At 46.3% G+C, this 12,167-nt stretch overlaps 1 protein-coding gene across 2 annotated transcripts in view; it reads right to left on the reverse strand.

The window, feature by feature from the left end:
* The window catches only part of LOC119958121 (collagen alpha-1(II) chain), a 124,747-nt gene that overhangs the window by 59,236 nt on the left and 53,344 nt on the right, over window positions 1–12,167 (reverse strand). For both annotated transcript variants that reach the window (XM_038786373.1, XM_038786372.1), the window contains 7 exons: window positions 8,426–8,524; window positions 7,402–7,446; window positions 7,063–7,161; window positions 4,817–4,870; window positions 4,338–4,445; window positions 3,425–3,478; window positions 1,749–1,847 (listed from right to left, as the gene is read on the reverse strand). In XM_038786373.1, coding sequence (XP_038642301.1) covers window positions 1,749–1,847; window positions 3,425–3,478; window positions 4,338–4,445; window positions 4,817–4,870; window positions 7,063–7,161; window positions 7,402–7,446; window positions 8,426–8,524 — 558 coding nt within the window. The remainder of the gene's footprint in view (window positions 1–1,748; window positions 1,848–3,424; window positions 3,479–4,337; window positions 4,446–4,816; window positions 4,871–7,062; window positions 7,162–7,401; window positions 7,447–8,425; window positions 8,525–12,167) is intronic.

The raw sequence follows: 12,167 nt of genomic DNA on the forward strand, positions 1-12,167 counted from the left end.
AGAGATTTCTGCCATTCAAGTAATCACTACCAGTTGGTCGCTGATTAAGAAACTATTATGTCCTTTATTGATGTGTATGTTTTGAAGGGGGTACCACACAGCAATGGGCAGAATTTTCCAGCTGATCGTACTGGTGGGATGTTCCAGCTCCGACCAGGGCACACCCCCACTGCAGGGTTTCCGATAGCGAGGGGTGCATTCAACGGGTAACGCCATTGACAACGGTGGGAACAGCTGGCCAATAGCGGGCCACCTCTGCCACCACGCGGTAGGTTGCGTGGAACCTCCCATCCATTTCCCAGGCACTATATAATGAACATCTCCCTCATCCCGTTCAGGGGGAGTTCTGATTTGCATAGCCAATCAGACAGAATTAAAAATAGTCATTTCATTTAAATACATGAATAGGATGGGAATAGAGGGATACGGACCCCGGAAGTGTAGAAGATTTTAGTTTAGACGGGCAGCATGGTCGGCACAGGCTTGGAGGGCTGAAGGGCCTGTGCTGTACTTTTCTTTGATCTTTATTCATTCGGCCCATTTAATCTAGTTCCGGTTCCTTGGTTTTGTCTACAATGTTTAGTTTAATTTTTGACCAGAACAGTACCTTATTTATGACTTTTGGGATACAAAGGGTATTTAATGCATATTTACAAGGTTTCGAACAGTGCCGCGTGCCTCTCTTTTTTGGAATTTCCACTGTGTTTGACAACATCAAAAGATTTCGACATTCTAAAACAAAGTGGAGGTTCCCAATAAAAGGTTGAATGAACTGAAGCAAATCAAATCTTGTGCAATGCTTCAGGATAAATGGCTTCTATCTTATGCTGCAACATGTCTTCCTGGTGGGACACGAGGCATCTGAAGTTGCCTAAGTCAATACAAGGACAGCAAACCCGCCCATATTGTCTCCCAGCTCGGCCATTTCAGCGCATAGGCAGAACATCGTGGACGCAATGGCGGTCTTGGACAGGAGAGTCGGCGGGAGTCTCACCTGCTGAGAGCTGCCAGCCAATCAGAGGCCTGCGGCTGTTCTGTACTCAGCAGTGCCACTGCGGTGGAGGTGGCTGCTCCTGGTACTACACCCGCCTGAGGCCCAGGATGGAGGAGGGCCTCAGGCAGAGGTGAGTGATGGCAGGAACGAATTGTTGGTGAGGTGGTGAGGGTGGGGAGGGTGGTGAGGTTGGGAGGGTGGGGAGGTTCAAAATCTTTTCGGCATTCACTGATGGCTTACCCAGCTCTGAGTTGTCAGTAGAGCTGGAATTCAGCATCCTTCTTCTCTTGCTATCCATTGGCAAAATACAGTGGAAGCTTTTGGGAAGTGGGGAAATCCTACCATCCATACAGCAAGTGAATGGACTCTGTTGAAGCTGATTTCTGACGTCTGGCATTGATTTAGTGGCTTGGGCAATATGCGCACATTTAAAGATGCCATGTCAACAGCAGCTCTTTCGTTATATTGAATACTATTGTGAGTTTTATTCTCAAAATAGGCCCTTTAAAGCATGGCACATGGGCATAATATTGGTTGCTATCACATGCTTACTTGAGCTTTTTCTATTACAGCAAAACAATGCGAGAGAGGAGATTGTAAGACACAATCTACAAGGGTGTGTGGCGCAGGCTGGGAAGTTATCTTACAGAGGTCTCAGAATGTTCCACAGATTGAGTACTAATACCTTGGCATGAAAGTTATAGGAACAGTTCATATACATAACAGAGGCTGTTTTTGTAAAGTTTTGACTTACTCTTGCGCCTGGCAGACCAGGTTCGCCAGGACGGCCTGGATCTCCATTAGCTCCTTTAGGACCATGAACACCAGGAGCACCGCGCTCACCAGGGGCACCCTGCGATGGAAAGCAAAAATAAATGGTTGGCTTGTTGAAAAAAAACAGGAATAATGCATCGTCAAAGTTATTTTCTTGTATTCCTGGGCAAGGTTTGCCATCAAATAAACAATCATGCTCTTAGCCTAATCTCAAACCTCTCCCCCTCCACGTTGTGATCTTCCTTCTTTTCTCCATCTTGCTCCTCATGAACAAAAATCATCAGCGCGTTTTTCCGTCGTGGGAGTCTCCTCGACACCGGCAGCGGGTTTCCCATCGGCGTGGGGTGGCCACAATAGGAAATCCCACTGGTCGGCTGTGGGAACTGAGAATCCCGCTGCTGGTGAGGGAGCGCCGGAAAACACGGACCAGAGAATCCCCTCCTCATCGTTTTTCTCTCTTCCCTTCTTCAGCTCCAAATACTGTCTTACGATTTGCACCTCACCCCCCCCCCCCCTCCCCCCCATGATGCTGAAAACATCTAATTCAACGCCTCCTGTTCGAACTAATTCTTTCGCAGGGATCCAAACTTCTTTTTCCTCACCCTCCTAAATTATTCCCTGCCCACAACAATCTGTTGACTTTTCAAAACTCCAATCTGGCATCATCAAACTCCGACTTCTCCGTTGTATTTGTCGCCTCTCCAATCTCTTCAGCCTCAGTCGTACTCTGAACTGTTAATGTCTCTCGAGCCATCTCTCAAAATTGAAAAATAACAGACTTTTGAAGTGAAATCTGAACTTGAGAAATACTTCAAAACAGTTAGCCACTGTCACTTCTATTCTTTTCAGTTGTTCATGCAATGTGGGAGATAGAAGCCGGGAGACTCCGTTTCCCGGGATCCATCCCATTTGCAAAGCCTCGCGGGATCGTGCTATGTAAATCCCGCTCATTGTGGGCAGAGTCACTTTTTTGGCAAATCTGCATCTTCGAGTGAAACAGCTAGTCTCACTTTAATGTGCAGATTCCCAAGGTACCCAAGGATTTGGGGCCTGTCCCCCGTTGCCCCGGTGATCTTGAGTGAGCGCCGTTCAGTACTGGTCTTTGCAAACAGGGACCAGGGAGAATGGCACTCGTGAGGGATCATCCAGGGGATTTGGTGCCTGCCCTTTGGGCAGGGTGTTACCCTGGCACTTCCAGTGCCACCTGGCACTGCCAAGGTGCCAGGCTGGCATTTTCTACGCAATGGTGATTCAGGTAGAGCATACAATTGAGAACCAGGCTGAATACAGAACTTCAGAGAGGAGGTGAAGAAGGGAATAAGAGAAGCAAAGCTCTGAAAAGAGCTGCTCACATAAAAGGGAATCCTAAAGTCTTCTATAGGCATATAAATAGTAAAATGGTGGTAAAAGGGGGAGTAGGAATGATGAGGGACCAAAAAGGGCATTTTCACATGGAGGCAGCGAGTACGGCTGAGGTACTAAATCAATAATTTTCACCTGTCTTTGAACCAATCAGGAGCCTTGGGGCCATGATCCCTTGAATCTGGATTCCAGGTGCGAATTTTTAATGAATGGATGAATCATCTTTTCTTCAGGTTTTAAAGAAAATGTAACTTTGGTCTTAAACAATGTCAATCTCTCAACTACGGTACCCACCTTAGGACCAGCAAGACCATCCTGACCTGGGAAACCACGGTTACCAGGAGAACCCTAACAATGGAAGCAAAAGAACGAATGTGAGTACAGGGGGCAAAATGAAAGATTAATAAAATAAGTCTTCACAATTGAGATATAACACATAAACATATGTGCACTCCATATAATGACACAATCTGCGTGCAAGCCTCAATGTGGAAGTATGAAGTCTCACAGTGAGATTCCTTAGAACAGCTCTCAATCTAATCATTAATTCAATTGCCATTTAGATCGTTATTTAAAATCTGACGGAACTAGAATACATGAGGGCCCCCAGTTAATGGCCCAATATGGTGGTGTCCATGAATATAAACAGCACGCCATGTCTTCTCCTCATCATATACGAAAAACAGGACACTTTACAGAATTGAAACGCTAATATTTTTTCTCTTCCAGTTGTTGACAGAGCGATTGTGCTTCTCTTGAATTTGCTATGGTTTCAGTTCAAATTTCCAGACTTTGCATTGAGGCCTGTTATTCCGACTCATTGTTATTGCCTCTGCGTCCTAAAAGATATCTTGTGCTACTTATAGGGTCAAAACAACGACACAGATCACTTAATAATGCTGTGTTCACTAAATGGACAGCACGGGATGAATATTGAACTGCGGGATTCTCCGCCGGCGGGATCCTCGCTTTGCCGGCAACGCCCCCCCGCGTTTCCCGATGGCGTGGGGGGTGGCCCGCAATGGGAAACCCCATTGACCGGCTGCGGGAACGGAGAACCTCGCTGCTGGCGAGGGGGCGCCTCGTCGGAAAACAGATTCGCAGCGGGTTGCTGAGTTCAAAACTATCGGCTCCAATATCTTTATCTGGAGTGCATTGGGCTGGACGATTCCCGAACAAGCAGTTGAGGGAATGGAGAAAAACTCACTCTCTCGCCAGGAGGACCATTTGGACCAGCAGCACCAGGTTCACCGCGAGGTCCTCTCTTGCCTTCTTCACCAGCAGGACCAGGAGCACCTTGAGGACCAGCAGGACCCTAAAGGAAGCACGAAGAAAAGGATGAGTACTTCCTAGTTACCCTGTGAGACTAATTCTAATTACATTCAGACAACAATTAAAAACAATAGTGCTGACTTAAAGTATAATTTGAAACTTTTAATGAATTATGACCATATATTTTATCTATGGCACACAGTTATCTTTTTAGTCATACATCAATGTCCTCCCCTAATACTTCTAGAATATTAATATCCTTTGAACGCAAACGTTCCACCTGACTTATCCATAACCGCCATTTTTAATTTGTCCCCCCCGGTATTTTGGGTAGTATTTAATACTCTTTGATCCAAAAGGGTTACCCATACTTTGAATGCTCAATTAAAAATGCATATCTTTCTCGATACTTACAAATTCTCCTTTTGGTCCAGCTTCTCCCTTGAATCCTGGGATTCCTGGGTCACCCTGTCAGACAAAACAATTGTTCGGGTTAGATGTGAGGGATTGGGAGCATGACGTAGACCAGTGACGTTCATAAACTGGAACCGTTGGCAGACTTGCTGCTCAATGCAGTTCCGGGCCTTCTTTCAAGGCCTGCCCAGGGGCTGGTTTAGCTCACTGGGCTAAATCGCTGGCTTTTAAAGCAGACCAAGGCAGGCCAGCAGCACGGTTCGATTCCCGTACCAGCCTCCCCGGACAGGCGCCGGAATGTGGCGACTAGGGGCTTTTCACAGTAACTTCATTGAAGCCTACTCGTGACAATAAGCGATTTCCATTCCATTCCATTCCAGCAAAAGGATATTGCCAGGACTAGGACTCAGGGGTGTCCTCTTTTCCCACTGTCACCAGTTTTTCCACCTACAGTGCAACACTGGATTTTCACTGTCCACCTGAATTGGAAACGCCCAGGGGTAATATTCCATATTCAACCTTTCCAAATTAGGATTGCATTTGAAGACAACATTTTGAGATCTATAGCACTATGGTGAAGTACCAGTGGATACATGACTGTCACTGGTTGGTTGTAATTCAAGGGGATAAAGCAAAGATAACATAGAAATTCATCACACATATTAAAATGCACTGGTTAATGTTTCTGACTTATTATTATGTCCAATAAGCCTGCTGATAATACTATTCTTACTCTGAAGGCAAGAAAATGCAGGATTATTCCAAGCTCCATAAAGTTATTGTAAAATAATTATGTTAAAATAGAAATGTTTGGGCAGCACGGTGGCCTAGTGGTTAGCACAACCGCCTCACGGCGCTGAGGTCCCAGGTTCGATCCCGGCTCTGGGTCACTGTCCGTGTGGAGTTTGCACATTCTCCCCATGTCTGCGTGGGTTTCGCCCCCACAACCCAAAAATGTGCAGAGTAGGTGGATTGGCCAGGCTAAATTGCCCCTTAATTGGAAAAAATAATTGGCTAATCTAAATTTATAAAAAAAAAATAGAAATGTTTAATAGTTTTACTTTCTCTTCCCAAAGAGAAGTACTTGGCCTTCATTATAAACTGCCCCCAGTGACATGATTGAGGCAAGAAGCTCACAGTGCAAAGGGTTGTCGAAACAGACCGTTGTTCCTTTACCTCATGGCGCAGGTAGGTACGGTGGGCTTTCCAAGGGTCGGCGCAGACTCGATAGGGATTCTATGATTCCTGTGAGCGATTCTTGAGAGACATTGGTTGGCATTGCAAAGTTTTGTGTAGCTTTGTGTGGCATGATGAGGGTCGGAATAGCCTGGCCGTTCGTTGGCGTGGGGCTCTCTGATCCCACCGGCAGCGCACACCCCCCCCCCCCCCCCCCCCCCCACGGGTTTCCGGGTGGCATGGGGTGGCTTCAATGGGTATCTCCAGGAGAGAATCCCGTCACCACGACGGCGTGTCATGTTCCGCCAATGTTTGGTAAATTGTGATGAGCTATAATTTGGTGGCATTTACCATGATTAAGTTTGGCAATGCATAAATTGTTACATTTTGGTATTTATGGTTCCTGAAGCATGTTCTCCCATTCATTGAGATCACAGCTAATCTGTCATCTAACTGCCTTTGTCCCATATCCCTTCATACCTTTGGCTGATGAATCTCAGAGCTTGCACGTCATAATTTCGTATGGAAGGCATGTAAGGTTGGTGCAGAGCAGTTTGATCTAATTTTATGTGGTGAAGATTTGCATTTATCTGGTATGTAATTTTAACATGGGTTGACATAGTAAAGTTTGGCGTAGTTTGAACAAACGATGCAACGAAGGCCTGCAGGATTCTCCGTCGGCAAGATCCTCGCCTCTGGGTTTCCCGACTTCATGGGATGGCCACGATGGGAAACCCCATTGGTTGGCGGCGGGATGGATAATCCCGCTGCTGGCGGGGACGCAGCACACCGGGAAACGGGGCTGGCGGGATAGATAACCCCACTCGGCATCTATACGTCATGTCATAGTTACCATGGTGACATTCGGTGTGGTGTGCTGGAATGCGATTGGACAATGTAACGTATACCTTACAACCTTGGTTGATTTAATTTAGACTATTTGTTCATATCAGCCAGAAATGTCCCTAAAATGCCAGTGCAAAGCTTAAATTGCAATTTTCTATAACCTTCATGTTTCTTGACCATTCAGAAAGAAATGACGCTCTTAAAAGCTGAATATTTTCACTTACTTGTTGACCTTTGGGACCGAGCGGGCCAGTAGCACCTTGTGGGCCGGGAGGACCACGTGGACCAGGGAAACCGGGAGCGCCAGCAATACCAGGAGCACCCTGGAAGGAAGAGAAGAAAAGTTCAGATCAACAAAGAGACTGGGGATCAGTAAGAAGTTGACTAACTTTTAATTCGAATAGGTAATAAATGTAGGCTTCACATTTACAATCATGCTCCTTTTCTCTAAGGTGGTGAGTTGAGGTGAGAAGATTCAAACCTATTTTAACATTTAGGAATTTTGGTCTATTGAATGTTTTTAATCGTTCATAAGACCCGATAGACAATTGAGCTATACTTACAGCGGAACCTTTCGCTCCTGGAATTCCATCGGTACCAGGGTTACCCTGTGAGAAATGATAGAAAGGACAAATCATTGTAATTCAGCAACATCAAAACAGAAAGACTCAAAATGGGAAGCATGGTGGCACAGTGGTTAGCACTGTGGCCTCAAGTGGGGCTGTTTAGCACACTGGGCTAAATCGCTGGCTTTGGAAGCAGATCAAGGCAGGCCAGCAGCACGGTTCAATTCCCGTACCAGCCTCCCCGAACAGGCGCCGGAATGTGGCGACTAGGGGCTTTTCACAGTAACTTCATTTGAAGCCTACTTGTGATAATGAGCGATTTTCATTTCATTTCATTTCATAATGCCAGGGTCCCAGGTTCGATTCCCGGCTCGGGTCACTGCCTGTGCGGAGTCTGCACGTTCTCCCCGTGTCTGCGTGGGTTTCCTCCGGGGGGGCTCTGGTTTCCTCCCACAGTCCAAAGACGTGCAGGTTAGGTGGATTGGCCATGATCAATGCGTGGGGTTATGGGGCTAGGGCGGGAGAGTGGGCCTAGATCGGGTGCTCATTCAGAGGGTCGGTGTAGGCTCAATGGGCCGAATGGCCTCATTCTGCCCCGCAGGAATTCTATGAAAACGGGCTTACATTTCTAAAATAACATTTAAAAATGAGACTGGAGCTCATGTATGTCATTGATTTAGATTCCATGTTGTATTAAACCTAGTTGACAATATTTAGAGTCAGAAATCTACAAAGTTACATGGAAGCAAATTCAGAGCAAATCTGCTCAGCGAGTTAAACTGCAGCAGCTGGGCACTGTCTCTCTGAGCTAGAGTCGGGAAATATCTAAAAAGGCAGTGTGAGTACAGGATCAAGCTGGCCATTCTTTCCCAGTCAAATAGCCTGAAGATATTGCACAAATGAAGAATAGCAGCTTGTTATTCAATCTGTGATTGGCAACAGCCTGACAAAGTCGTGTGAGAACTTAGAGACGATGAGAAATCACAAAGTAGAAGATTGGATGATGGATTCAGTAACTTACGGGGGCTCCAGCAGGGCCTGGGGAGCCGGGGGTACCTGACTCTCCTCTAGATCCCTGGGCGCCCTCAGGACCACGGGCACCAGTTGGACCAGCTTCTCCCTGTGTGCAATAAAAAGGAAACAGACATCAGAACAATGTACAGATCAGTGTGCCATCCTCCACCAAAGATATGGACACATCATATCAATCAATTGCATTGACCCATTCAATTGGAGCTGGCAGCTCCAACCATTCGCTGTACAGATAAAGCAGTTGCTTCTCTGTTGCTTATGGTACAAGGAAAGTCTTGGGTTATGGGTAAGATGCAAATATCTGCACCCGATGAGATATAATGGGCACAATCTTCCGACTCTTCATGTCGGCGGGATCATCTGGCAGCGGTAACGTGCGGTGGTCAATGGGAAATCCCATTGATAGCGATGGGATCAAGCCAATGACAGGCCCCTCCCACCACCGAGGAGCACATTAAGGGGTGGTCAGAGCATCCCGCACAACACCACCTGCTCCGGTTTAACAATCCATGCTATGACTAAAGGTGATGACCATTTATATAGCTAGAAGCCTTTCCACGTAGAAGGGTAACATGACAAATGGAATGGGTAAAGGACATGTCCAGTGGAAAGGATATGGAGAACAACCTGTGCTTGGGTACAAATCCCAAACAAGATAGCCGAAGATTTTTAATGATACGTTTATGACCCAGTGGTATCGGTACAGGTTATGCTGAGGAGAAACAGAGAAAGATATATATTATGGGTACTAGGCACGACCATACATATAAGTATTGCAATGCCCTGTGATGTTGGCTTTGGACATGCCCAGTGATTTTGTTATGGCTATGCTAGTGGTATATGTGGTGTGTCTAATCATTTAGGTCTGGTTAGGTATTGATATAGGTTGCCTTCGTCGATTTGGATATAGTTATGTCCATTCATTCATCGGATGTGAGTGTTGCTGGCAAGACCAGCGTTTGTTGCCCGTCCTTAATTGCCTTTGAGAAGACTAGTGAGCTGCCTTATAGAATTTCTGAAATCCATGTAATCCAGGTACACCCACAGTGCTGTTAGGGAATTCCAGGATGTTGCCCCAGTGACAGTGAAGGAACGGCCGATATATTTCCAAGTCAGGATGGTGAGTGACTTGGAGGGGAACCTCCAGGTGGTGGGGTTCCCAGGTATCTGCTGCTCTTGTCCTTCTAAGTGGTGGTCGTGGGTTGGGAAGGTGCTGCCTAAGGAGCCTTGGTGAGTTGCTGCAGTGCATCTTGTAGATGGTACACACTGGAGTCACTGTTCACTAATGATGGAGGGTGTGGATGTTGAAGGTGGTGGATGGGGTTGCAATCAAACGGGGCTGCTTAGTCCTGGATGGTGTTGAGCTTCTTGAGTGTTGTTGGAGCTGTGCTCATCCAGGCAAGTGGAGAGTATTCCATCACACTCCTGACTTGTGCCTTGTAGATGGTGGACAGGCTTTGGGGGGGTCAGGAGGTGAGTTACTCTCCGCAGGATTCCCAGCCTCTGACCTGCCCTGGTAGCCACAGTATTAATGTGGCTGGGTCCAGTTCAGTTTCTGATCAATGGTAACCCCCAGGATGTTGAAGTGGGGGATTCAGCGATGGTAATGCCATTGAATGTCAAGGGGCGATGGTTAGATTCTCTCTTGTTGGAGATGGTCATTGCCTGGCACTTATGTGGCATGAATGTAACTTGCCACTTGTCAACCCAGCCTGGATATTGCCCAGGTCTTGCTGCATTTGGACATGGACTGCTTCAGTATCTGAGGAGTCACAATTGTACTGACCATTATGCTATCCTCTCCACAGTTCACAATACTTCCGTGCCCTGTACACCAAAGTCGAAGTTATTAATATATATCAAGCGAAGCAGTGGTCCTGGTTTTAACCATTTAACAAATGTCATAGGTGCTGTTTTTCCTCTTCATCTTACTCACTATCACTTTTATCGTACAGAGAGCCCTGGCTTTGATTGCATTACTTTATCCCTTTGTGGGAATGTATTTTGACTGTCCCCGGACTATCTCCTCTTTCAGGGGCAGCTTATTGTTCCATGACAGTTTTACCTACTAATCTTTGATTCCATTTTACCGAGACAGACCTGTTCTCAGCCCACTGAAATTAGCCATCCTCTAATTAATATTTTATACTCTGAATGGCTCCTTCTTCTACGAACTCTTGATCTACTTCATCCACCTCATTCCCCAGAACCAAATCCAGCAATGCGTCCTTCCTTGTTGGATTGGAAACATACTGATCAAGGAAAGGTTGCCTGAACAACTTTCAGGAATTTTTATCCCTTCGTCATCTTAGTCTATGTTAGGATAATTAAAGGCATTTACTACACTATAGTTTTTGCATTTTACTGTAATTCCCCCCCCTCCCCCCCCCCCAAATCCTAATTTGCTTAACCTTTCCTCATCACGTAAATCCCTGATATTCAATATCATGGGCGGGATAATCCGGGTAATCAGCCGCGTGATTCTCGGCTGTTTGCCGTTCACTGGCGGCGGCATTCCATTTTCCCGCCTATTGTCAGTGGGATTTCCCATTGAAACCATCCCACGCTGCCAGCGGGAATATTTGCCACTGTCGACGGGATTTCCTGCGGTTCGCACTCTCTACGCCACTGGACAACCTGCGGCATTGGCGGGTACAGAGCAGCCTGCCACGGTAGGCCGCAGGAAAATCCCGCCCCTTGTACTGTGTCCTTCTGTGGCTTAACTTGTCGGAAATGTTGAATTTGCAGTTTTCAATCACAGGAGAGAGACATGAGGACTGTGAGCCGGTTGTGCTAAGACTGACCATTTTACTCGGACAGGCGAATTGAAATAAAATAGTGGAACCAAATTCAACGATTGTGTTGAAACATTGGGGATTAACGATTTAAATTCAGGTTTAAATTTAGGCTTTAAGATTCCAGTCTTCACTCGCCCCTTATTCCCCGGTTTTGTGTCTCTTGTCTGATACCTATTTTCACTAACTTTCCCAGACACATAAATTCTCATTAGTCCCAGCAGCATGAAGTGCATTATGCCGAGACATCTGACAACGAGAGCATTGAGGCAGCGTTTTCACTACATTGCATGTCAGGATGGGGGGGGAGGGGGAAGGGCAGTTGGATAGGAGTGAATGGTGTGGGAGATCAGGTTCGCTTTGTCTATTTATGCATCTGGGGCAGCTAAGATCGGCTCCCATTTTCTGGCCGACATTTCTCGTTGCCCAGCAAACAACTGGCCGAGCCTCTTGAAAACGGTTGTTTAGGTTAAAAAAATAGATGTCAAAACAAATAAACTCGCTTGTTCATTAACAATGTACCACCTCACTCGGACCCGTGCCCCAAACGGGGCTGGTTTAGCTCACCAGGCTAAATCGCTGGCTTTTAAAGCAGACCAAGCAGTCCAGCAGCACGGTTCGATTCCCGTACCAGCCTCCCCGGACAGGCGCCAGAATGTGGCGACTAGGGGCTTTTCACAGTAACTTCATTGAAGCCTACTCGTGACAATAAGCGATTTTCATTTTCAAACATCAGAACCAATGATTTTTGACACCGAGTTCTATTTTCGGTTTCACACAGGTCTCACAAATTGTTGGTAATTTTATTTGAAGTCCGCTTCCTAGCTACTGAGTCCTCTCTCTCTCTGTCTGGCAGAAGTCTGGCAAAACCAGAATGTTTGCAGCCTTTAAAAAAAATTTAAGAGTACCCAATTATTTTTTTTCCAATTAAGGGGC

Source organism: Scyliorhinus canicula, chromosome 28 (genome assembly GCF_902713615.1).
Source record: "Scyliorhinus canicula chromosome 28, sScyCan1.1, whole genome shotgun sequence".
NCBI lineage: Eukaryota > Metazoa > Chordata > Chondrichthyes > Carcharhiniformes > Scyliorhinidae > Scyliorhinus > Scyliorhinus canicula.